General features: G+C 36.4%; 1 protein-coding gene across 4 annotated transcripts in view; it reads left to right on the top strand.

Moving 5' to 3' along the window:
- Mdga2 (MAM domain containing glycosylphosphatidylinositol anchor 2) overlaps positions 1-27483 on the top strand; it is an 802265-nt gene that overhangs the window by 734814 nt on the left and 39968 nt on the right. For all 4 annotated transcript variants that reach the window (XR_004388487.1, XR_004388486.1, XM_032907846.1 and 1 more), the window contains one exon: positions 26252-26429. Coding sequence is in view for 2 of the 4 variants with exons in the window: in XM_032907846.1 (XP_032763737.1) it covers positions 26252-26429 (178 nt within the window). In the remaining 2 variants the exon portion in view is untranslated. The remainder of the gene's footprint in view (positions 1-26251; positions 26430-27483) is intronic.

Here is a 27483-nt window from a genome sequence, read left to right as displayed (position 1 = left end):
ATATATGAAGAGTTCAAAGATTATCATTACAACTTGTCAGTGAATGATTTAATAAATAAACCATTAGATAAATGTCTTGGTCTACATATGATCCATGTGATATAGCATTGAAGCATGACTACTCTTGGTAACAATTTAATGCAGCCGTGATGTTCTTTGATTAGTTTGTAGACAGATGTTATATACCAATGTTTGTAGATAGATGGTATATACCATTGTTTGTGGATAGATGTTATATACCATTTGAGGTATGTAGGAATGAACTGAGGCAGAGAAAGGCACATTCTTGACTTCATGAGTCCTACAGTTCGAGCAAACTAAAATAACTAAAAGACAGAGGCAAGTTCGAAAACAGAACATCACTTTATCCTAGATCCAGAATGGACGTTTGAAAAGACAGCAAAGACTGGGCTTTGTGTTTCCTACCTGTCCACTGATTTTTAAAACAATGTTTTATCTTACTGTTATCTTAATTCTATGTGTACGTTTGTGTGTGAGTAGGTTCAAATCACTGATTGCAGGTTTCAAGTTACAGGGGAGTATCACCCACCCAACCAAAATATGTCCTTTAGAAATACATGTTTTTGAAAATGACATAGTAAAAAATCATGGGTAGATTCCTTAATTTTGCAAATTAAATTCAGGTCCTCTGCAAGAGCAGTATGTACTCTTAATTGATGAGCCATTTCTCCTGTTCCCTATTTGCTCATTATTTTATGAAAGTTTTTAAATAATATTGAATGGAAAAGAAGATCATTGTTCGCACGCATGAGTTATGGATTAAAAATAATCAGCACTTTCTCTGTTTTTTGCTATTTTAATTAATCTTCGATAAACTAAAGGACCCAAAATTCAATGATTGCATTCATAGTTCTAAATCCAGCCTGAGTATAAGAAAAAAATCTCAAAAATGAAAAAAATTAGGTTATCATGGTATCTATATTAGGATGATTGCATTCTGTCAAAACATATTAGTAATTTACATGTAACTTTCATAGGAGAAATAGTCAACTAATAAGGATTTGTAATGGTCTAAGTGGCATTCCTGTAACAGCATGATCCCCACGGTTAGACTGAGGACTCCCAAATGCTTGAACCACAACTCTTAAATAGGATAGTCAGTGATGGCAAACACATCCACAATAACTCAGAGACACGTGACATCATCATAGAACTCACCAGACTCGTACAAGCAAGAAACCCACATCTGCTACTTCCCATCCTGGTCACACTGCTATGTGCAATGGGAATACCTTCTAAAACTAGAAACAGTTTCTGAAATTCTAGATGAAATTTTCACTGTTCTGGATAGTTTGTATTTTGTAATAAGTACCAATAGTGATTATGGCTATTTTAACTTTATTGCTCATGTGGCAGTAATGTGTCACTAATTGTTTGGTTCTTTGTGAAGCCTGTATCAGTATAAAATAGGGGTTCCTAGAGCCCTCCGTACTGACTTTAATCATGCAGATAAAATGAGGAGATTGGAAATGTGGTTACATTATACAAATTGTAGGTATATGTAGTGTGAGATTTCATTCTAGGTAGACTAATGAAGTGCTGGAGGGTCTAAAAGAGAGTGCATTGACACAGAGTAATAATCTCTTGTCACTTACAATTTTAGTAGCAAGATACATACATAGACTTTGCTTTGGTTTTTTATTAGATAATTTTTTATTTACTTACATTTCAAATGTTATCCCCTTTTCCGGTTTCCTGTTTATAAACCCCATATTCCCATTCCCCCTCCTCCTTCTTCTATGAGGGTGTCCCCCCCCCATTCACTCATCCCTTCTTGCCTCCCTGTCCTGACATTCCCCTACACTGGGGGTTTGAGCCTTGGCAGGACCAAGGGCTTCTCCTCCCACCAGTGCCCAACAAGGCTGTCCTCTGCCTCATATGTAGCTGGAGCCATGGGTCTGTCCAGTTGTACTCTTTGGATGGTGGTTTAGTCCCTGAGAGCTCTGGTTGGTTGGTATTGTTGTTCTTATGGGGCTGCAAACCCCTTCAGCTCCTTTAATACTTTGTCTAACTCCTCCAATGGGGATCCTGTTCTCAGTTCAATGGTTGGCTGCCAGAGTCCTCCTCTATATTTGTCAGACTCTGGCAGAGCCTCTCAGCAGCCAGCTATATCAGGTTCCTGTCAGCATGCACTTCTTAGCATCAGCAATATTGTCTGCGTTTAGTGGCTGTATGTATATGGGCTGGATCCCCATGTGGGGCAGTCTCTGAATGGCCTTTCCTACAGTCTCTGCTACAAACTTTATCTCCATATTTCCTTGTATGAATATTTTTGCCCCCCCCCCTTCTAAGAAGGACTGAAGCATCCACACTTTGGTCATCCTTCTTCTTGAGCTTAATGTGGTTTGTGGATTATATCTTGGGTAATCTGAGATTTGGGCTAATACCCATATCAGTGGTACATGCTGCTTTGTGTGTGTGTGTGTGTGTGTGTGTGTGTGTGTGTGTGAGAGAGAGAGAGAGAGAGATTGGGTTAAATCACTCAGGATGATATTTTCCAGTTCCATCCATTTGCCTATGAATTTCATGAAGTCATTGTTTTTGATAGCTGAGTAATATTCCATTGTGTAGATGTACCACATTTTCTGTATCCATTCCTCTGTTGAAGGACATTTGGGTTCTTTCCAGCTTCTGGCTATTATAAATAAGGCTGCTATGAGCATACTGGAGCATGTGTTCTTCTTATATGTTGGAGCATTTATATGCCCAGGAGTAGTATAGCTCAGTCCTCATTTCCAGGGCTCAGTTTGTCTGTCAAGTCCACTATTCATTCAGCCATTTTAAAATGTCTGCTCTGTTAACTCTTGAGAATGAATTTCGATTATTTTTGCATATTCATTAGTTATTTTAAATAAATGTAATAACTTTATTACATTTTTGAAATTTTACAACGTTGTCAATTAAATAATAAATATTGTTGAAGAACGATGACTTCACTGTAAGAGAATACCATGTAGGCAATTGTTTTTCATCTGCAAATGTTCTACAGGGAATTAAGTGAGGTGTACTCAAAAACAGAAACATCTCTCATCTTTCCTTAGCTTCTTGCTTTCTGCCTGCGAATCCATAGTGTACTATCTAGTCCAGAGTTGTGCAAGGTCGTTACCAATCTATTTAATGTCACTATTTGCCATAAAAGATCAGCTACTGATACTCTTTATATACTAGAACTTTAAAGTGCCCTCATTTTGAATTAAGAGAATTTCATAAATTTTGTCAATATAACATTTATTTATACTTTTTGAACAATTTGATCTATTCATCTTTGTATTGTTAAAATATCTGTAGAATTATTTGTGTTTACTTTCATCACTTCTGTAACTACCCATTAAAGTTAACTATTTCTTTCAATGAAATATAAAATGGACTCTTTATACATATACTATATCCTCATTATAATTCCTCATCCCTCTTCTTCTCCCAGTACCTCCTAACCCTCCTTTCTTTCTACCCACTCTACTTTGAGTTCTTATTAGAAAAGAACAGGCTTCTAAAAGATAACAACCAAACATGGTAAAAAAAAAATAGAAGATGAAGCAAAAACTATTATATCAAATAAGGGTAGAGCAATCCAATAGGAGGAAAAGTGTCCCAAGAACAAGCAAAAGAGTCAGAGACACGCTCATTCTCACAGTCAGGAGTCCCATAAAGTACTTAGTTAATAACTGTGATATATACACAGAGGACCTGGTTAGACCCATGTAGTAGGCTCTGTGCTTGTGACCTCAGTCTCTGTGACATCATCATCCCCTTGCTTGGCTGATTCAAAGAGCCCTGTTCTCTTGGTATTCCCTATCCTCTCTGACTCTTATTACTCTTTCCTTCTCCTCCATGGGCTTCCCTGTGATCTGAGGAAAAGGATTTGATGGAGACCTCCCATTTAGACCTCCCATGGTCTCTGGACAATGTCTACCTATGGGTCTCTGCATCTGTTCCAATCAGATGCTAGAAGACTCTCTGATGAAGCCTGGATGAGACTGTGATCAAAGTGTAGCAGAATATCATTAGGAGTCATTTTGTTGCTACTTTTATTTTTGAACAGTAGTTTTGGTTTCTGGACTCTCTAATCTCCGGTTCTTGTTCACCTAAGCAGCTTTGGCTATAGGTTTCTTTTCATAGACTGGTATAGGATATAGCCTTTCAGTGCTGAAAGAATAAGTTTCCTAATCACTAGATTGTATTGGGGAAATGGATGTGGGTACATTTTGAGAAAATCCACCTTCAACCAGAGTTTCTGTATAAGGCCCTAAGAAGAAGAGGAATTGTTTCAGGTAGTGGACTAAGCTTCCATTTGCCATTCTTATAGCCCTTCCTTTTGCTAACAATAAATTGAGTCAGATGCACAGTGCCCTTCTATAGTTTAGTAACTCCATTGGTGCGACAGGGCATGATTCCAGAGATCCTCTGAAGCTATGGGCCTGCTAGACTAGTGTATACTTTGCTGAACAATATAACCTATGTCAAACAAGGTGAAATGAGAGGACTGACATCTGAAGCTGTGCTTTGACCTCACAGCATGTGCAGCCACCTCCACTCATATGAATATGTGTGCACATATAGCATATGTTCATTTAAAAATTTTTAATACAAAAGTTTTAAGTTGTACTCAGCAAAAAAAAACCCATTATCTATGTAGTAATTACATTTGTTCCAACATTGTTTATATTTTTGCTCTTTAATTTGTATCATTTTTAGTGGGCCTTAAGTGAAATCAGATATCTGTTGACTCCTCTCTCAAGTTCTGTGCCACCAGTGCCCCAGCATATTCTGCAAAAAGAACGAAATGTACATCAAAGGTTTTGTGGCTGGGCTCCTGTCTGCCTTTCTCTTTCAATAACCTGTAAAGTACCTTCTTGCCCTAAAGAGACTAGAATATAGTGGTGACATCACCGTGTAGGCACCAGCTTAAGTTCTACATGTTCAATGAGTCATGCCGTTTTGAGATCAATGAGTTCAATGAGATGTTGTCCTAAGCAATGGGGCCCAACTCTTTGTTTGCCAAGAGAGCAATCCTTTGTCCTCGCAATAGGCTGGATTGTTTGGGAATTTCTATGGGACCCCTTTGTCCAACACTTCAATCAAATGCAACTCAGCTACACCACTGGGAGTCTCACCTGGAGATGAGAGATGGCTAGTTGAGGTCCTGTAACTCCCATTACTAGGAGTCATGAGGATTTCCCTTCATATATTCCAGGAAGTTTTCAGTGCTCTAAGTTTCCACTTCACCCTTCAAACACATCTCAACTCCAGATATCTCTCCACTGTACTCTCTTTCTATCCCATATCCCATCTCACATCTGATTCCCACCCACCTCTAGTCTGCCTGTAAAATTATTCTATTTCATCATTCCATGAAGGTCCATGCTGTAGGTCTATAGATTGTATCCTGGTTACCATTTACTTGACAGCTAATGTCCACATATAAGTGAGTACATACCATGTTTATCTGTCTAGTCTGGGTTGCCTCACTCAGGATGACTTTTTTCTAATTTCATCCATTTGCATGCAGATTTCACGATGGCATTTTTTCTTAAGAGCTGAATAATATTCTTTTGTGTAAATGTACCACAATTTCCTTTTCCATTCTTTTGTTCAAGGACATCTAGGTTTTTAGTTTTTGGCTACTATGAATAAAGCCACAATGGTTGACAGGTGTCCTTGTTGTATAGTGAAGCATCCTTTGGGTATAAGCCCAAGAGTGGAATAGCTAAATCTTGAGGTAGATTGATTCCCAATTTTCTGAGGAACAGCTATATTGAGTTCCATAGTGACTGTGCAAGTTGCATTCCCACCAGCAATGGAGGGGTTTCGCCTTGTTCCATATCCTTGCCAGCATGAGCTGTCACTTGTCACATTGATCTTAGCCATTAGGCAGGTATACAATGGAATCCCATCTTATAGTAGTTTTGATTTGTATTCCCCTCATGGTTGAAAATGGCAAACATTTCTTTAAGCCTTTCTCAACCATTTGAGATTTCCCTATTGAAAATTCTCTGTTTAGATCTGAGCCCCATTTTAAAATTTGATTATTTAGTTTTTGACATCAAGTTTCTTAAATTGTGCATATATTCTGAATATTAGTCCTCTTTCAGATATAGCATTGGTAAAAATCTTTCCCATTCTGTAGCCTGCCATTTTGTCCTATTGACCATATCCCCTTTTTCTTACAGAAGAATTTTAGCTTCCTGAGTCCCATTTATTAATTGTTGATCTTAGTGCCTGTGCTATCAGTGTGCTTACTGTTCAGGAAGTTGTCTCCTGTGTCAGTGAGCCTAAGGCTATTCTCTACCTTCTTGTCTATCAGGTTCAGTGTATCTGGTTCTATGTGAGGTCTTTGATCCACTTAAACTTGAGTTTTGTTGAAGACAATAATATTGGCCTATTTGCATTCTTCTAAATGCAACCACCCAGTTTAAACAGCACCATTTGCTAAAGATGCTGTCTTTCTGATTGAACTTATTTATATGATAGAACATTTTGATCCATCCATAGATTATACTGTATCAAATCAGAATAATTACCTCAAGAATATTTATCACTTCTCTGTGTTAAAATTTAAAACTATACTTTTTTTCTATTTTGACATAACAATAATTTGTTTATTACACAATAATGCAAGAAAATGTTATTTTTACTACTAAAATATAATTTCTACAGATTAAAAATAATATTTTAATGTGGTCTGGATTTGACCATTCTGATTATAAAAAATACAAAAAGATCTATAGGTAATTAATTTTATTTTAACAAAATACCAACTCCTTCTTAAGCCATTTTCTTGAATTTTACTTACATATCAGCAAATAAGGTCTTTGTTTTGTTACAGAAAAATACAGCAAAACCTAAACCACATTGCAGCCTCAAAAGCCATGTTTTGTTGAGTATGGCCATTAGTTTCTCATGCCCTGATGGACGATGCCATACCAGGGCATGTGGACAGCATTAATTGGTAGACAGACAGACAGACAGAGATTGAAAGGTAGACGTGATGGAGAATCATGGGAGGCTTTGAATGAGAAGTCAGAGCTATGTTGGATGTGAAAAAATATATTGAGTACATGAATGAAAAATTTGAAGAATATGTAAAACTTAAAATGAAAGCAGTGAAATTCACTGCTGAAGGAGAAGGACATGGGGGGCTATTTTACATCTTTGCATGTCTAGAAACTTTCACGTGGAGTCTTATTCCAGTACTTTAAAGGCCACTAAGTGCCAAGCAAGAACACTGAAAACAATTCCATATCCAACCTCTTTGATTCATCTATCAGCACATATTCCTGTTTTACATATTTGTATTTGATGCTAAAGTGCTGGTTTAGTTCTTTAATATATGTGTTCACTAGTGTTGTTTTGTTGCAACTGTAATGTTTATTTGTAAGATCTAGGCATTTTATATTTCATTACTACTGTAGATGAAGAATAACATACAAACCTTGATCTAGAAAATCTTGTGGATAAGGCATTTGGTAGGTTTATTTTAGTAAATTAATGATGAAGTAAGATTATATAAAATTCAACTACTTGTGTCTCATTTGGGATTAGTACGTTAAAAATACACGGTGATAACATTCTAAACATTTCAAAGTGGAAGTTTTATAGGCATGTTTGGAAAAAAAGAATTAAAATTGATTTTTAAATAAATGCACTCATGGATACGAATACCTTATACTTCTACATTGTTTTATGGCTTTTAGACAACCTTTGCTTTTAAGCAAGGAGAAAGCATTGATGGATAATGCTTTGCTTAAATGTTCTGGGATGTTTGTGAATGAGGATGAACAAAACACCAGTCCTGCTAGCTGTTATGAGGTTCAGTGGCCATAGCCCATCCCACATGAAGTTACTCTTTAAAAGTCTTCATCTCCTAGAGGCCACATTGTTCCTTATTGGAAGTAACAAGATCCTTATATGAGCCACTGTTTGCCATTTCAAGGTTTACTGCAAGGTTGGTAATACTTCTTGAATCAAGGTTGGTGTAACATGAGCATTTTGGGAAAATTGTCACCTCAGGTCATCAACTCAGCTCCAGTCATGATTGTAAGTAACTAATGCACAGAGAAAGAAGTGACTAGAGCTGTCTAGGGTGGCCAAAAAAATAGAGGAAATGTATTTGCCGTAGCACACAAGTGCAGCACTCGGGATTTTGTTCCACTCAGACGCTGTGCTGTTATTTCCAATACCAAGAGCTAAGCTTGACAAAAAGAACTGTAAATTTTGTTTGTGTGAGGAATCCTAGCTACTCGGTTACTTTGGGTTTGATTTTCTTCCTTTTTCATAGTTAAAATTGTCTGGCTACTGTTTTGTAAGCACTGATATTATTGAGAAACTGGATTTTTCAGTCCTTTGTTGTTAAATAACATCTGTTGGCTATAGCTTTTTAAAAGTATTTTTCCTTTACTACAAGTTTTGAAGGAAATTTTTCAACATAAAGATTTTTTTTTACATTAATGAAGAGTTATTTTCAAATAATGTAAACTCAGAACAGATTATATAAAATGTGCATGGACATGCTTTGGAGCACTCTGACATCAACTCCAACTTAATACATTACAAAACAAACAAACAAACAAAAGCACTAATCTCACACTGGTACAAGCTTCAGTATGTCATCAGAATTTTTCAGTTGTATACATATTCATGTGTTATATGTATGTGTTTGCTTGTACAGACATTGTGTGTGTAAAATAGCACATACATGGAGTGCTGTAAAACCACAGATCAAGACACCCTATTGTAGCATTACATATAGGCTTAGTTATGCTGCCTCATTTTTGCCACATTCATCTCCAGCTCTGGAAAAGCACTCATTTTCTCTCCATCTCTATAAGTAGCTCTTTTTCCTTCATCTATAGTTGGCCTCAGGTAACCCAGCCTGATTTCCTTGAGTTTCATCCAAGTTGCAGCATGTGTCAGTCTTCTTACCTTAATTTTTTGGATAGCTTTTTGTGTATAAATATACCTTTGAACTGTACTTAATTTGCACAAGTTTCTCTGTGTTTTCCAGCTCTGGGGGTAACTGAAGTTTAAATAGTAGCCTTTCCCCAGTTTAGAGAGAGAGAGAGAGAGAGAGAGAGAAGTAGAGAGAGAGAGAGCTACTCCCATAATGTAGCCAATCCCTAGCACTGCAGCCAGCTGTAATCCTGCTCATGCCCTTTTCTGTCCATTTAAGAAAACCTTGGTTATAGGTTATAGCTTTGGGATAATTCTTTATACCTCAACATTTTGAGGAGAGAGACTGGACAGAGGAGATACTCTGACTGTCAATTTGCTTGTAAGTGTTGTTCTTCACATGTGACCTTTTACCTGTGGGAGTCACTTGTTCATTTGTTTTTTGAAGGAAAAGTCTGAATAATGGCTGATTTATACTACAATGACAAGAAAAACAAAACACTCTCTGCTAATGTGTTTCCTGTTTGTAGCATGACCTTTTTCCATTAGGAGCTGCAATTTTCCTCCAATGACTGTCAATCTTGTTTTATGATATCTCTGAAGTAGGGTCTAGAACGAATAAAGAATGCTGTTATATTTCCTTCTTTTTCTTGAGAAATTCATGATGGACAAATAAAACCTACTTTTGGTTACACTGAGCTATTATTTTTGCACTGTGCTGCTGATATTTTTATGATTCTATCTGCTTAATTAGAATGATTCACACTCTTCACTCTTATTAGTTTTTTGACCTTGATAAAACCTATCATATTCTGCAAGTGCTTTGTCCCCATCCAATCTCATGGTCTCACATTTAAGTATTTGCTTTTAATCTCCCTTTCCTCCTGCCTTCTTTTATCTTCATTCTTTAAAGAAACCAGTATGATGTATATATGTGAAAAATACATATATATGTGCTTGTTGTTACTTTGCATTGTTTATGAAACATTTAAAACATAAGGCTAGATAGAATTGTTAAATCTGAGCATTATATATGCATTTGAAAAAGCTTTATCTTAGTCTTCTCAAATTGTGAAGTTCCATGTCCTAACCTATGATTTCTGAATCTTGCTCCTCCCACAGAAATGAAAGGGCATCGTGGATCCTATTGCATAGGCTAGAAAGAGCCTCCCTGTAATTCATTACTTGCATCCAAATCATCAATGAACACTGATAATTTTATATCTTGAATGTCCCTTAAGTGGTTTTATGCTTGTCAATCTCTATACACATCATCATGCCATATTTCTTACCAGATTCTTTCTGAATAAACTTATGCCTTTCTCCAAATTGTTTATCATAATTAGCTATAACGTTTTAAAACTCTATGTTTTTTTAAAAACTAATTATACAAATTGTACAAATTAAGAGTTCTGGCATATGTTTTGTAAATTACCATGAGTTCATCTTTGCCTTTCTAATTGTAATTGTACCTATTTTAAAAACTATGCAACTGAAATGTTGCTTTTTATGTCTTCTGAATGTTAGGTTCATTTTCTAAAACTAGCATATTTAAATATATTAAAAATTCTCAAATATTTACTATTAATACTTTAACAGTTTATTCTTAAGAAAAATGAAGATTGAAACATATTTCTGTAAACTTACAGTAATTTGAGTAAAGAGATAAGGATTTTATTAATTAAAATACCATTTAAAAATTAGGGTGTCACTCAGTAGTAAATCACTTGCCTATCATGCATGTGACTGAAGGTAAATTTTCAGCATAACAAATCAAAATGTAAATAAATAAAAATATTTGAATGTAGACAGATTTAGCTGGAGATGATATTAGATTATATATTTATAAAATATAAATACATTATGCTAGTAAAAATAATAATTTAGATACTAATTTAATGTAAGGATGAATATCAATAAAATACGGGTTTTTTTAAAAAATGTTCAAAATGTTTGTATCATGAGTTGTTACAAATATCAATTTATTTAATATCATTTTAGAGGCATATTTGTATTATTTAAATTAAACTAGATGAAATATTACTATTTCCTTAGGTCCCACTGAAGGGCTAATAAATATTTTTAAAAATTATCACTTGCAAAAATGTGAAATTAGTCTCATTTTATAAGAGGGGCATGTTGTATCTGTGTAAAGATCAGCCACAGTTGGGAGTATTTTAATGGCAAGTAGATGATCAGTTTTTTAAAACTTTTTTTTTTTTTATTAACTTGAGTATTTCTTATGTACATTTAGTGTTATTCCCTTTCCGGTTTCGGCAAACATCCCCTTCCTCCCCCCCTTCCTTATGGGTGTTCCCCTCCCCACCCTCCCCCCATTGCCGCCCTCCCCCCGACAGTCTAGTTCACTGTGGGTTCAGTCTTAGCAGGACCCAGGGCTTCCCCTTCCACTGGTGCTCTTACTAGTATATTCATTGCTACCTATGAGTTCAGAGTCCAGGGTCAGTCCATGTATAGTCTTCAGGTAGTGGCTTAGTCCCTGGAAGCTCTGGTTGCTTGGCATTGTTGTACATATGGGGTCTCAAGCCCCTTCAAGCTCTTCCAGTTCTTTCTCTGATTCCTTCAACGGGGGTCCCGTTTTCAGTTCAGTGGTTTGCTGCTGAGTTTTTAAAACTTTAATACATTAACGTTTTATTTTTTAATTTTGGTTGTGTAAAGGGATTATGGCATATAAGTCTAGAAAGATGGCTCAGCAGATAAGAAAACTTGTTAAGCAAGGATTCTGAGGTAAAATCTCTAGCACCCCTGCAAAAGGCTCGCATTCTGATGCCCCGACCACTGTCAAGAAGGAGCCAAATCACCTGGGATTGCTGGCTGCCAGCCTCCTTCCAGATTCACTGAATGATGCTGTGCCAAGGAAATAAGCCAAAAAGTTACAGAGGACCTCTGATGTACTCCTCTGGCCTCGGTATGCACCTGAACATACACATTTGCACGCATCACACATACATTATGTAAGAAAAATTAGGCATAAAAACAGACAAAATCAATCTCAAAAAGGCTGAGTCTGCTTTATTGGAACAGTGAGGGGTCCTACCCTGTTCATGGAATGGGAGTTGCTCTTAGAGTGTTTAGGAGATGCACACACACACACACACACACACACACACACACACACAAACACAAACAGAGAGAGAGAGAGAGAGAGAGAGAGAGAGAGAGAGAGAGAGAGAGAGAGAGAGAGTTATAAGTATGTTACAGTTGCTTTTTATGATTCGACTGGGAACAGGATAGGCTGTTTTTGATACACAGACATATTGATTCTTCGGATGGAGTAGAAGTCAGATTGGGGCTAAGCCATTCTCTCTGGCTAGGGGCTATTATCTAGAAAAGCCTGACTCAGTTCCTCATGACCTGAGGCTATTACTCAATACACATGCAATAAACATGTTCACACAAACACAGAAATTATAAATATACATTAAATGCCATTATTTCTGTAGGTACAAATAACTTAAGTATTTTGATGTTTTTTATTTGATAAAACTTTATGAGGAATCGTTTATCAACTCAAAACTTCTGAGAATCTTAAAGTATACTTTCTTAATCTCAGATTTATTTCTCTTAAAACCTTATCCATTATGGGAATATATCTCAGACGCACACAAGTTGAATATCTTGTGTGATTTGCTCCTTGTGGAGAAATGATAAGTGCCATTTCCCAACCAAGACATTAAAGGTATTTATAGAATCCTGTTCGTCTCTATAAATCCTATGAGATCAACAAGGAGAAAAATGTGTTTTGGCTAACTCATTCACAGGAAGTGAATCATGAGGTCAACCATGACTCTAAATGAGGCACATTCTGCCGTTTTTACAGGCTGACTTGGACAGTCTGCACACAAAGAAGAAACAAGGATTCATGTATTCCAAGAGACTTTTTGTCTATTGTAGTATATTCCTAGACAATTGCTAAGTGTCACTTTTACTATGATATATCTTAAATTGCTATATATCAACTAAACTTTAAATGTAAGACAATATTTATTAACGATAATGTGAATTAGGAAAAATATCTGTAAAAATGTTTTGCAATGTAAATAGATGAATGGTACCATCTGTTGTTAACATTACTACATATAACATTTAGGTAATATATTTAGTATATGAGTCTATAGGACTAAAACAAAATAAGAGAAGGGTCTATGAAATAAATGGGCATTTCTTTTTATAACTCTTTTTTATTGGATTTTTTATTTATTGACATTTAAAATGGTATCCCCTTTCCCAGTTTCCCATCCATAAACTCCTTATCCCATCCTCCCTCCCCCTTGTTCTATGAGGGTGTTCCCCCACCCATAAACCCACCACTTCCCACCTCCCCACCCTGACATTCCCCTATACTGGGGGGGTTGAGCCTTGGCAGGACCAAGGGCTTCTTCTCCTATTGGTGCCCAACAAGGCCATACTCTGCTACATAAGCAGCTGGAGCCATGGGTCTGTCCATGTGTAATCTTTGCATGGTGTTTTAGTTTCTGGGAGCTCTGGTTGGTTGGTATTGTTGTTATGGAGTTGCAAACCCCTTCAGTTCCTTCAATCCTTTCTCTAACTCCTCCAATGGGTACCCCATTCTCAGTTCAATGGTTGGCTGTGATCATACACCTCCCACTTTAGACAGCCACAGCTCACTGACAGCATGCTGCTTCATGGAAACAACCATCAGACACAGGTGCAGTTGATGTTCGATTTTTTTTTCTATCTTGTTTTCATGGTGTATATGGCTTCTAATGCTTGAATTTGCTTATTGAATTTAGAGCACCAGGCCAAAATTAAGAATATCTTCAAAGCATTAAAAACATAGAAACATTTCCACAAAACAAATGAACCCATTTCCAGCTTTGTATGTATTCTCCACTGACCTTTCAGAAATGTCACACAGTATCTTCATTCATGTACATGCTTTCCACAAAGGGCATGAAGAAAAGGAATGGACTAGTCACATTGACTCATATAATATAAACAATAAGTAGTTACTGAGTCTCCTAAGTCATAAAAATAATCTACCAAAATTGTGGCCTTTTATTTCAGATAATTTTTAAGTTCTTTTTTTTATTCTTTAATCTTTTTTTTTTACAGTCCAGTCTTTATCACCCACCTGGTCTGCCCTCTGACTGTTCCTCATTCCATAATTCCATACCTCCCCACCCCATCTCCAAGAAGATGTCACACATACCCCCCAACTTCCTACCCTCAGCCCACCAGACCTCCCCACTCCCTGGGGCCTCCAGTCTCTTGAAGGTTAGATACATCTTCTCTCATTGAGTCAAGACCCAGAAGTCCTCTGCTGTATATGTGTTGGAGGCCTCATATCAGCCGGTATATGTTGCCTGGTTGGTGGCTCAGTGTTTGGGAGATCTAATGGGTCCAGGTTAGCGGAGACTGTTGGTCTTCCTATAGGGTCATCCTGCTCCTCAGCTTTTTCCAGCTCTTTCCTAATTTGACCACAGGGGTCCTCACCTTCTGTCCATTGGTTGGGTGTACATATCTGCATCTGACTTGTTCAGCTGCTTGTTGGGTCTTTCACAGGGCAGTCATGCTAGGCTTCTGCCTGTAAGCACATCATACTATCAGTAATAATGTCAGGCCATGGAGCCTCCCCTTGAGCTGGATTCCAATTTGGAACGGTCACTGGACCTCCTTTCCCTCAGGCTCTTCTCCATTTTTGTTCCTGCAGTTCTTTCAGACAGGAACAATTCTGGGTCAGAGATTTGACTGTGGGGTGACAACCTCATTCCTCTACTTGATGCCCTGTGTTTCTACTGGAGGTGAGAACTCTACAAATTTCCCTCTCCCTACTATAGGACATTTCATCTCAGGTCCCTCTCTTTGAGTTCTGAGAGTCCCAGGTCTCTGGTACATTCTAGAGGGTCACCTTACCTCCTACCTCCCAAGGTTGCCTGTTTTCATTTTTTTCTGCTGACCCTTGGGGCTTCAGTCCTGCCCCCCACCCATACCTGATAGTGGTGTTTCCCTCTTCCCCTCTTTGTCCCCTTTTCCATCTTGTCAGCTCCCTGCCCCATTGCTTTCTTCTTCCTCTCAAGTGAGATTGAAGCATCTTCACTTGGGTCCTTTGGCTTGTTAACCTTCTTAGGTTCTGTGGACTGCACCTGGGTATTCTCTACTTTTTTGGCTTATATTGACTTCGTAGTGAGTACATACCATGTATGTCCTTTTGGGCCTGAGTTACTGCATTCAGGATGACATTTTCTAGTCCATCCATTTGCCTGTAAAACTCATGATATTCTCATTCTTAATAGCTGAGTAGTATTCCATTGTGTAAATGAACCACATTTTCTGTATCCATTCTTCTGTTGTGGGACATCTGGGTTGTTTCTGGCTATCGCAAACAAGGCCACTATTAGCATAGTGGAACATGTGCCCCTGAGGAATAGTGGGGCTCTTTTGGGTATATGTACAAGAGTGGTGTAGCTAGGTTTTCAGTTAGATCTACTTCCAATTTTCTGAGGAACTTTCAGACTGATCTCCTGAGTGGTTATACCAGCTTGCCATCCCATCATCAATGGAGAAGAGTGTTCCTCTCTCTACATCCTCTTTAACATATGCTGTCACCTGAGTCTTAAATTTTCTCTGGGTCAAGGAAAAGAGCACGGAACTCGACACAGCATTAAAAAATGGCTAAGAGTATTTTACAGGAGACTTTATATTCTGTGTGTTCTCTGTTTACTTCCCGGTTTAAGAGACAGACCGCACACAAAGATAGCTCATATTGATTCAATGGCTTGTTCATCACAGAAACCTAAGTTAGATGGCTTTGGAAAAATTACAAATGTTATCAGCCAGTGCTGTTTGGTGATTTTTAAGACCAGAGAATAATGTTCATATTTTTAATCTGAAATTCAGTAAGTAAGGCTAATCACTATTTCAACACTTGCTTGTGTAGTCGCTTTTTTTTTCTTGTTTTCCAAGCTAAGTCCATACATTTCAGATGTTATCATGTTGCCCATTGAATAAAAATAGTATATGACATCATATTAAAATTTACAAGGTATCTTTTCACTTCACTTTATAAAAACATACCAAGCTGAAGTCATTCCTGATGAATGACATGTTGAATTGAAGAGATTATTCTTCAATAACTATCAAGCCAAGGCAGTCTAGCTAGTCTTAGGAGATAGTCCTTATCCAGTTAGAGAAATTTTCTGAAGTAAATTGACACACGGTAGGTATTTAATAATATTGGCCATTATTATAAATGATTTTGCAAATTGATAATCAGCACAACAGTTTTAGAAAATATCTAAGATGGTAATAATGAGTCATGAGGAACAAACCAACAGGAAAATATAGCACAAAAAGAAAGGAAGACATGGAACAAAATTTGTATGAGTGTATCTTCTAATATATCCTTTATTTTCTCTCTCATTGTATTATTTTAGTTCTCAAAAATTCATATAGAAAAATGATAATCTATAAAATTTGATGAAAAGGATTGAATATAATATTGATACAACTTAAAGGTAGTTAAGTAGCAACCAAAATTGTTTTATGTTGAATTAACTAATCATTGAGATACATAGGATACACCGTACCTCATTAAATTTAATCAATAGATGTTGGCTGTGTTTAAATTATTCTGGGCAACTTCCCTAATCTTGAAGCTATCCTCTTGGGACTCTGAATTAATTTAAAATACACAGACGAACATTCCGGAATGTAAAGAGCTCGCCTTATTTCTAGCTGTTCAGCTCGGTTTTAGCTGTTTTAAAAGTACTGGCTTTGTTCAGGGTTTCAAAGGCTCTTTGTTCAAAGGCGTGTTCTGATTTTGTTTTCATTTTCATGGTGCTACAATCTGAACTTTGTTATAACAGCTTTAATCTAGGTTGAAAGTTCTGAGATGCATGTAGTCTTCCTTTTCCTTAATCTGTTCTTCCCCTTTCTATTTTTATTATCCCTGAGTAAGGACATTCTACCTGGCTGTCACAGAAGTCTGTTCTGACTCAGTAATATGTAGTACTTTTCCCTAAAAAGCATCATTGACTATACTTTGCCACTCTTCCTTTTATATGCTAGCATGTTTCCCGGACTCTGCCTGCACAGATATTTCACATTCCTCCAGACCGCAATCTCTTACTCAGAAAAACACAGAAGGAAAACACATGACCTGCTAGGGAGAGTGAAGCCATGGGCCTGCCCAGGGCTGTCTTCATCTGAGGCTTGTCGCAGTTTCTTGTTTTGTTAATCAAGTAACTACTGCTGGAAGAAATATAAATCAGGGATACGAAAGGAATCATTTTCAGGACATTGAAAATCAGGTTCATAGTAACTCACTACACACGTTAAAGTGTTTAAAGTGTTTTCTTTGGGAGATGGAGAAAAGGCTAAGGAATTAAGATGTAGCAGTCTTCCCTGCATCTCCTAGGGAGGTGTAGTCTTGCATAGATGTTCTGGATCCTGCACAGGGAGGGGATCCTTGGTAGCATTATATAGCAGATAGAATCAGATCTGGAGGCAATGGGACCTAGCGTCCCCTTCTCACTAGTATTCGAGATGCTGATAGAATATTAAAAATGTCTGAACAGGGCTGACATGTTGCTGTTCACACAGGACCTGTGGTTAACTTTAGAAACCCAAGGATTTCTGAACAAGGACCAAGACAAGTCCAGCTATATAAGAAATGAATTCTACATTCTAGAATAGGAGCAGAAAGTACAGATGAAGTGGACTAACCACTGTAGAGTAGTGGTTCCCAAACTGTCGGTCGCTACCCCTGTGGGATCATATATCAGATATCCTACATATCAGAAATTTACATTACTCTCATAACAGTATCAAAATTACATTTAGGAAGTAGCATATAATCAAAATAACCTTATGGTCTACTACAATATGAGGGACTATATTAAAGGGTTGCGGCATTAGGAGAACCACTGTCTTAGAGAATAAAAATGGGAAATGACCTCAAGATGGGCTTTATGCTACTTCCACTACTGTCATAGCTTATGAACTTCTCTGGAGTCCTCGGTCCCCAGCACACCTGAATACATACATAACTTGAATGTGTCAATTCCAAATCTTAAATCTACTAAGTTCAACTTAGCATAGCATGAGTTAATTATACGTTATCAGGAATGAAGTAAAAATGAGTCATAGAAACATCAGAATAGTCCTATTTGAGAAATTTGGTATAGAATTCACATTTCTCTAATTGCCTCTGAACATAACTTTCTGGTGCTCTTCAATTTCGTGATGTGACATTACTCTGAATCTCAAACTATGGGACCAAAATTTTAAGGTATTCCTTACATTTACTGTAGATCATTTCAGTAACCAGAAAATTATGTTTATATCTTCTTCCAATAATGAAAGAGTCTAGTTGACACACAGAGAGTTAACATGCGTACTAGTTCATGTCTGCTAAGCTGATTACTTATATCAAAACAGCATTAAAACTTGAATTCTGACTTCAATATGGATCCCCAATGCTTTCCAAGCTTCATTTTCATCATAGTCTGATTCCTATTAAAGCCATAGATAGTGTCAACCTGACAATGCCTTATTAAATTGGTGGCGATGGAAATGCAATGAGCAGAGATGGATGTTGCCCTCATTCCTCAGGAGATGATGGAAATTTTAATCGGCAAATGTGGATGCTTTCTATCGAGAGGCTAGGCATAAATCAGTCCATCAAAATGAAGTTGGCTTTCATGGAATGCTACTTAACTCTAATATAAAAATAATAGCCAGACTTCCAAAGAGATGTGGCAGACAAAAAGGAATAAACCTCCACACATTCCCTAGAGAAGACCTTGCCAGTAGCAAGGTTGATGAGAGTTTGAACTTATTCCCAACAGTTTATGAGAAGTAACTCTTAGTAAGAAGAGTTCCTACAAAAGTTCCTTTCTTTTACAAGATGTAGCTAAAAGAAATGAAAAATAAAAAAATAAAAACAAAACAAAACAAACAAAAAAGGACCTATGAAATCCATGGCATGTGTCTTTTATTTGGGACAATAAAAATATGGCACATGTGCATAGTAGAAAATAAAAGGATTCAACTTGAGACCCTTGTGTTAGATGAAATAAGTCTCATGAAAACAAATGTTGGATCTTCTCTATCATATGTAGATACTTGGGTGGGGTACGAAATTAAAAATGGGAATATACACGAGAAAGGGGCATAGGAGGATGACAGAGGGTGGTTAGGAAAGACTGACAAGATGGATGAATATAACCAAGGTACATGCACTAATGGAAACACCATATTGGAAACATTGTTAACTCTGTACCATCAGCATATGAGAATGATGGATCAGAAAATTATTTGCAGCCATGAAATAACATCTTAAAGACTTATTCTGTGGATAATGATATGGATGTATGGATTAGGCTCTGTAATGTTCATATTTTTACAACCTATTATTGTACTCCCTTGCAGAATGACTGGTGCACACAAATAGCCGTTCCTATGAGAGGGAGTGCCAATCTCTTTCTCAGCTAGTCACATTAAAACGAGAGAAATGCTGGTGTGCATATGATATGCATTTGTCTTATATTCAGTTAAAGTACCCGGAGTTCCCTGTTAGTTCTCCCTTATCCAGTCCTTGCCGTGGAGTCCATGAGAGCGCTGTTGGAGAGTCATCATCCAGATGGGATGACAAAGAAATGGTAGCATAGTTTCATTTCTCGCTTTCAATTTTAAGTCTTTTACAGACTTGTTGTCTAAGATGTTTAAAGTATCTCATTTTCTTCCTTTGAAAATTAAAGGAAGCATTTAATACTTACTTTTTCCTCCTTAGACCTTTCTATCAATAGCTGTTTAATTATCTCATGTGGTAAAAATTAAATAAACAAATAAAATCACCATTTTTAATAAAAATAGCCACATTGTGAGGACTTTGGGGCATCAGTAGTTCTATGTTATACAAAAGGAACATATCTATTAGGGAAGAGGAAATGGGTTTTTAAATTGACATGAAAAAGCATTTTAACACTTGAGTTCCTCAGCATACAGGAGGGACAAGTTGGGGACGTGGACTATATTTATGGTCTGGATCCCTCGTTTCCGATTGCTTGGTGGTGGTTTTGTCCTTAGCAAGTGGGTGTAATTGTGCATTCATGTGTATGTGAGAACAATGCCTTCCATTTTCCATCTGTGTATTTTGCACAGCTAGCTGATATGTAATACGTAGTATTCAATTGCTTATGCTTTCAATTACTGAAATATATACTTTCATCATAGCTTTAAATCAAAGGCTTGGAACAAAAGATATTGGGTTTTTAATAAACATGTGAAACTATGCACTTTGTAGTATATAACAACTTCGACACAGCTACACTAGCTGAAACAATTGAACAGAAACTTCATTGTACCAACAAAATACCTGTAGTCTCTCCATCTGCATGTGCACCATATTAAAGTGGTCTGAAGCTTACCTGTCCAGGAAATTGTATCTGGTTTCAACTATTCTCTCTTGACAATAATAGTAAAATAGATAATAAATAGTAAAACATTTGCTTTTATACATTTATCTGAAAGTTGATTTTTATCTACCTTTTGAGATAATTTTACCTTTGCCTTAAGCTCAGACATATAAAACTTAAAATCTAAAGACAGAAGAATTGTTATTACATTAAGTTATTTTGAAGAAACTGTGGCCTCTAGAGATATTTTAGGGATGGCCTATGATTTTATTATCGTCTATAATTTACTTATGCTTACATCATTTTTTTTATGTTTTTAATGTTTGAATATCCCTGTCACTGATTATGGGAATTCAACTGTTCAACCTGTAATGTGTTTGAATGTCTTGTAAACTTGGAGCAGTTTACATATCCAGCAGGGCTACATGCTTGCAAGATAGATTTTTATAAATATCTCCTTCTGAGTGTCATGTGTGGACAGACACACTTTGTCATTTTATTATGTCTATTTTTAAGTTCATATACACAGCAAACTCCCTTAGAGAATAATTTCCCTTTCTGAAATAGAGGGAAGATTTGATGTCCAGTGCAATAAAGATATAAATATGTTGGGCAAGCTTGGTTGCTGTCAGTTATACGATCTACAGATTTTAAAGCTCAGGGTCCCTCAGATGCACCAAGGCGTATGTGCCATCCACTTGGTGATTTCTTATCCCACGTGATGTGGAGCGAAAAGAAACCAAGGCTATCAGATAACTTATCACAGATGTCTACTGTGCCATAAATCCTCTACAGACTGAACATGTTCCAGGCGCCTATGTGAATCCTCAACACCTTTACAGCCTCATTTGTTAGTGAGGTGACCTCACATTCACTTTTCTTCCTTGCACATAGGTTCTGACCTCCTTAAAGTTTCTTATTGTTTTATAGCGGCTCCAAACTTTAACACTGCTCAATTTTAAATGTTTTCTTCTACCTGATTATGTGAAATAATATGGATTTAATTTCTATTTCATTGATTCATTGTGAAGACTTAGCTTTTCCTAATTAATTAGTCATTGGAGTTTCTTCATCTGTGAAATAGCTATTATCTGAGTCATTTTGCTACTCAACTCTGTTTCTTGTTTACTTAAAGGTATTTTTAATATACTCAGGTTATCTCTGTGTGGAACAGTTATTAAAAGTTAAGGCTTACACATTTCGCTAATGGGAAATGATAATGACAGCAAACTTTTAAAATGTACAATTTGATCAATTCTCTTAGCGTTTTGATTATAGTAACAGATACTGTTTTCATTATGTGCTTACAAATTCACACTTACCCCCAACTCCTCCCAAATTCTTTTCTCTTTAAAAAGGGTGTGGTGTTGACCTACCAGGGGCTACAGCCTTAAAGAACCAAAGACTCTCCTTCTAGCTCTCAGTTGTCCATATTTCCTCTGTCAGTCAGGGGATTATAAGCATCTTCACCATTCATATTGGGATGTTGTCTTAGTCAGGGTTTCTATTCCTGTACAAATATCATGATCAAGAAGCAAGTTGAGGAGGAAAGGGTTTATTCAGCTTACTCTTCCACATTGCTCTCCATCACCAAAGGAAGTCAGGACTGAAACTCAAGCAGGTCTGGAACCAGGTGCTGATGCAGAGGCCATGGAGGGATGTTACTCACTAGCTTGCTTCCCCTGGCTTGCTCAGCTTGACCCAAGACTACCAGCCCAGGGATGGCACCACCCACAATGGGTTGGGTCTTCCTCCCTTGATCACTAGTTGAGAAAATGCCTTACAGCTAGGTCTCATGGAGGCATTTCCTCAACTGAGGCTTCTTTCTCTGTGATAACTCCAGCTTGTGTCAAGTTGACACACAAACCAGCTAGAACAGATGTTGAATGTGATCCTGTGGGCTCTTGGGCAGGCAACCACAGAGCTGCTGTGAATTCATGAGTTCAGAGGCTTGGTCATTTCCAGAATACACTGTTTTCCTTTGGTGATCCCCAATCTATCGATTTTAAATTTTTTCCCCTTCTTCAATAGTCTCAGAGTTTTGAGAAGGGGCAGGACATAAAGATATCCTATATATGACTGAATATTCCTTTGACACTTACTCTTACGCTTTGATGCGTTTTAACTTCCTGCTTTAACCATAGTCACATTCATTATCTTCTATATTTTTATATTATCCCTATGCATTTATTTACTAAATTTAAATGTAACTACATTGTTTTTCCTCTTTTCCTTTCCTCTCTCCCAGTATTCCCTTATACCTACACCCTGGATCTCTCTTTGACTCATGGCTCCTGGCCTCTTTTTAAATTAATTGTTGTTACATGTGTGTATAATATATATTTATATGTTTGTAAGCATGTAAATATAATCTGATCTGTATGTATGATATTAACTGTACCCATATATTTTTCAGGGCTAAACATGTACATATATCCAAATGATGTGTTACTCTCAGAATCTCTCAGTTGTCTATAGTTTTTTTTCTAGGATCAAGACCCTGTGTGATTTCCCCCTCCATGTTACCATGCTTGTTGGTGTCATCCTTGATTGGGTCTTCTAGAGGCAGCCATGTTGGTGAGGCCTCATAGGTATAGCTTCACTGACAATTCTAGGAGATGCAATCACACAGGACATATCTTATCTTGTCTTTTATTGTTATTATATGAGCTTCCTGAGACCTAATACTCAGGTAAGGATGCATATATTCTTTTATTCTCCACACAGATCTCTTCCATAGCATGCTTTTTTCTCTCTTCTGTGAAGAGAGCTCTAAGAATTACATATGATGGTATCTTCTTAATTCCACCATTTGTTCATTATTTGTGAGAAAAAATAGTGAGAAACACTAACAGCACACATGTTGGAGAATTTCATTTCCAGAAGTTTAACAGTAGAGTAATTACAGCAGTGAGAATCCAAGCTATATAGTTAGGACTAAACACCCTTCAGAGAACAAATCAGTCTTTATATGAATATATGTACATACATATATGCATGCATACATACATACATATACATGTATGCATATATAGTGTATTAATATAATATGTATACATATAAAGAATTCATGCATATATGCGTACATATACATAAGAGAGAACTACCATGTGAAAATCTGAAAAAACATGGCTATCCTTGTTAGTAAGTGAAATTCCTACTCAAATAATTGTTGCCGTCACCTATTCACCATCAAGTCAAAATTGAACTTTGATCTTTAACACTTTGAGGGAAATAACAAATACCTAAGACCAATTGAAGACTAGGGAATTTTCTCCACCTTTATGTGAGTTATCAAAGGATTTTGAAGTCAAAGGACTGAATGGCATTATTAGATGCCCTTATGAGCATGTCCGAACAAAGTTATCTCTTGAAAATTCTGTATCATTGTTTTTAGTTCCAAAGAGCCCCTACCTAATAGGAGATTTTTAAAGCACATGATCAGCACATTTAAAAAATAACTATATCCAATATATGTTAACATAAACAAGAGTATATGTAATATATTTCAGATATGAACAGTATAAATAAACTATGCCTATTATATAACATTTGTCTATCATCTATATAGCAACTCATATATTGAGAATTGGATAAGCCAGCAAAATATGTTAAAAATAAAACAAAAAATATAATTTCCTATAGTAGATTAATCAATAATTATCTATCAAGAGCTCTAATGAACTAGATCCAATAACTTAATTAACAAAAATTTGAAATGTTAATAAAAGGCATTCATGTGAGTCAGAAATAAAGAAGAGGTATTATATGTATAAGGGAATTTCAAGTATAAGAAAGAAAGAGGGAAGGAAAGAGACTCAGAGAGACTGTTAAAAATACCAGGTGGTTCTGTACCTAAGCAGGCAGGACCACAGTCTCAATTACTGACTGTGTTTTTATTTGTATATGTGATTAGAGAAGCCTCAATAGTCTTTGCTCAGTTTGAGTTCCAAAATAAACAATTGTAGTACATGAAACAATATTGATAAAGTATCTTATAGATTTATGTTCAGTTTCACTCATAGAATTAATCTAGTTTTTATTTCTAGATTATTAATAAGTTCATTATAAATATTGGAGTTTGTTCAGTTTTTCCATATAAAAAGAAAAGAGCATATTCTACTTCCTTCAGCATATTACCTAATGTTGCACAATTCTTTATTGTCAGGGTCCAAATCACATTTAAGTGGCATCACAAAAATCAATGAATTTGTTTCATTTTCTTTATTTGTTGTCCTACTGGCTTTTTTTTTTTATTAACTTTTAACACTGAAATGAATTACTTGAAGAGATTTATTTTTGTTTTTGTTTCATTGTTGTTATTGTTTGGGGGGAATTTTATCTGGAAACGTCTTTAATAAGATCTCATTTACTTTGCTAGTCATTTATAGAACTGTTCTGTAAAATTGTCTGAGCAAGGCTGGAGTATGTACCTCAGGGATAGAATGTAACAGTAGTAACCTTCATTCACCTGATAAGTGTCCTCTCAGAGGCTTACTGCTGAATAAGCTGACCCTTTCTGGTTCTTTCTGAACTCTGGCTGGCTGGATCAAATCAGCTGTTCTGTCCCAAACTCCTCTCCAAGCAGACTGGTTCAAACTGCTTCTCTCAGCAGCTTCTGACTAAATTGCTCTGCTTGGCTTCAAACTAACTCTGGTAATCTGTTCTAATCTTTTGACTTCTTCTCATTCTCTGCTTGTTCTATCTTTACCTGCCACCTGTCTTTGTAAAAAATCTCCTTCTCTCCTCCCTCCCTCCTCTCTCTCTCTCTCTCTCTCTCTCTCTCTCTCTCTCTCTCTCTCTCCCTCTCTCCTGCTCTCTTAAGTCACATCTCCTGTCCTTTTGAAAGTTGGGCTTATCTTACCTTTGACTCAAGGTGTCAAATCTTTCTCTGATTCATCACTTTGTCTGCCCCTCAATTAGTTGTCATTTTCAAACATGGCTCCTTCCTTCCTCAAACTGACCTTATCTGCATTGTTTGGGAGTAAATGTGTGTATTAAGGACATGTCTGTTTTTCAATCAGATCATACTATATTCCAGGATATGTCTGCATCTGGTCAGATAATATCTTTGGATAAGATCCCTTGAGATTGCAGCCATGTTGATGGATTAAAATTTCTCTAATTAAAGTGCTTGCCATCATGTATGAAGGCCTTAATTCAGTACCTGGTGCCCCTCCCCCAAATAATCATAAAATTATCTGAGCATTGCATGTTTAGTGTAAGATACTATGTACCACTCATTCCTTTTTGGCTGGATCTAGTAGGGTTTTAATCCCTTTTGCTAAACTGAACAACTTATTGTCCATCCTGATTTTCATCTTATTTACTACCAAGCATCATTCTGATGCAACTGCCCTCTGATGACTTAGACATGGATCCTTCCCATTGACACTGAATCACTCTTGAACCCTTTGTTGTTTTAATTTTTTAAGCACATGTATGAGTTTTAGGAATCATTTTATAGTGAGTTTAATTTAAGTCTTCATTGTATTTCTGTTTTCAATGGACTAAACAGCTAAGGTTATAGTCATGTCTGTATCAAAACTCTAATACCTACAATTCACTCTGGAAATTATTTGGTATATAATAAATATGCTCATTGATGTGGTTAAAATGTGACCACTATTTAAGAATTTAATACATCATCAATAATTTATGTAAGATGTAGTTATATATACCCTTTTTTAAAATATCAGATGAAGGTGTTTGAGGTTCTTTCAATTAAACTAACCCATTAAAATCAACTGAGTCTATTTAATTAACCTCTGATAATTTTGCAGTTATCAAGAAACATTTGCGAGATGTAATACTTTATAAAATATATGTATATAATATGGCATGTTTATAAACTTACAAATTGCTTTTCATTTTCTTTGAACAATCAGAATCTTTTTGAATTAGATGCTAGAAACATTGCTATACAATTGTTTTGTTTTCAGGCTGGACAGCAACGTTGGTGGGAACAGGAGATTAAAATAAATGGGAATATTCAAAAGGGAGAACTAATTACATATAACTTGACTGAACTTATTAAACCAGAGGCCTATGAAGTCCGACTGACTCCTCTCACTAAATTTGGTGAAGGAGATTCAACAATTCGTGTAATTAAATATACGGGTAAGTAGGTTTTTAAAAAAATTTTACAAGTATTTATTTGTGCATGAAATTTTGTGGAATATTTATTTTGACAGTATCCACAAAGTAAAATTTAACATATTCTCTAAATCATCAGGAAATGAGATAAAAACAGCCAAACAAATAATCAAAAAGATTTTAGTCATTGCAAAGTTAATGTGAGGTTACAAATGTGTAATGTAAAAACCTTCAGCGAAAACTGAGCCCTGTGATCCTATCAAAAACATCCCTTTGTTTTTACTACCTTGACATAATATCAGTGTGTTGCCTTTTCAAGATTTTTCTTTTCCCCCCCTTTTCTCCTCCTCCTTTCCTTCCCCCATCCCTCCTCTCTTCTTTCCTTTCTTGGTTTAAAACTTCAATCATTAAGATGTTAGGAACCAAGATCCATTTTAATGTGATTTTAAATAGATTTTCAAAGTAGTTTTAAAGCTTCAGGAAACTGAGGAGGCACGTGGGGAGTCCTGTCCTGGGATGACGTTACTAAGTATCTCAGTATATTGAGTGCTTTTTGTAGACTAGTGAATACTGATATAATACAAGTCAATAGCATACATTAGGGCTCACTGTGAAGGATGAAGTTACTAAGTTTCTCAGTATATTGAGTGCTTTTTGTAGACTAGTGAATACTGATATAATACAAGTCAATAGCATACATTAGGGCTCGCTGTGCGCGTTGTTCCAAAAGTGCTCAATGTAGCTCACCATATCTCCAGTATTATACTGGAGAACTGGTGTGTTTAACTGCACTAAAAGTCCTTCAGTCTAGACCATTTGTCCCACCCTCTTGAACACTGGCAGCTGACAATATTTTTAATGTTTCTGTGGTTCCTATCATCTGAATGGTACGTTTTTAGAAAAACATAGGACACCTTTAGAATCAACTTATTTAACTTAACAGTACAATTAAACTTTGAAGTCCCTTTTGGAACCGACAGCTTGTATTTCTATGGCTGGCTAGTACCCAGTATTACTGCTGGTTCAAGTGTTGGAGGTCATCCTAGTTTTTGTTTCTATTTGTGGTAGTAGCCACGTG

This window comes from Rattus rattus, chromosome 7 (assembly GCF_011064425.1).
Source record: "Rattus rattus isolate New Zealand chromosome 7, Rrattus_CSIRO_v1, whole genome shotgun sequence".
Classification (NCBI taxonomy): Eukaryota; Metazoa; Chordata; class Mammalia; order Rodentia; family Muridae; genus Rattus; species Rattus rattus.
Note: the sequence above shows the minus strand (reverse complement) of the source record. Positions and strands in the feature narration are given on the sequence as shown.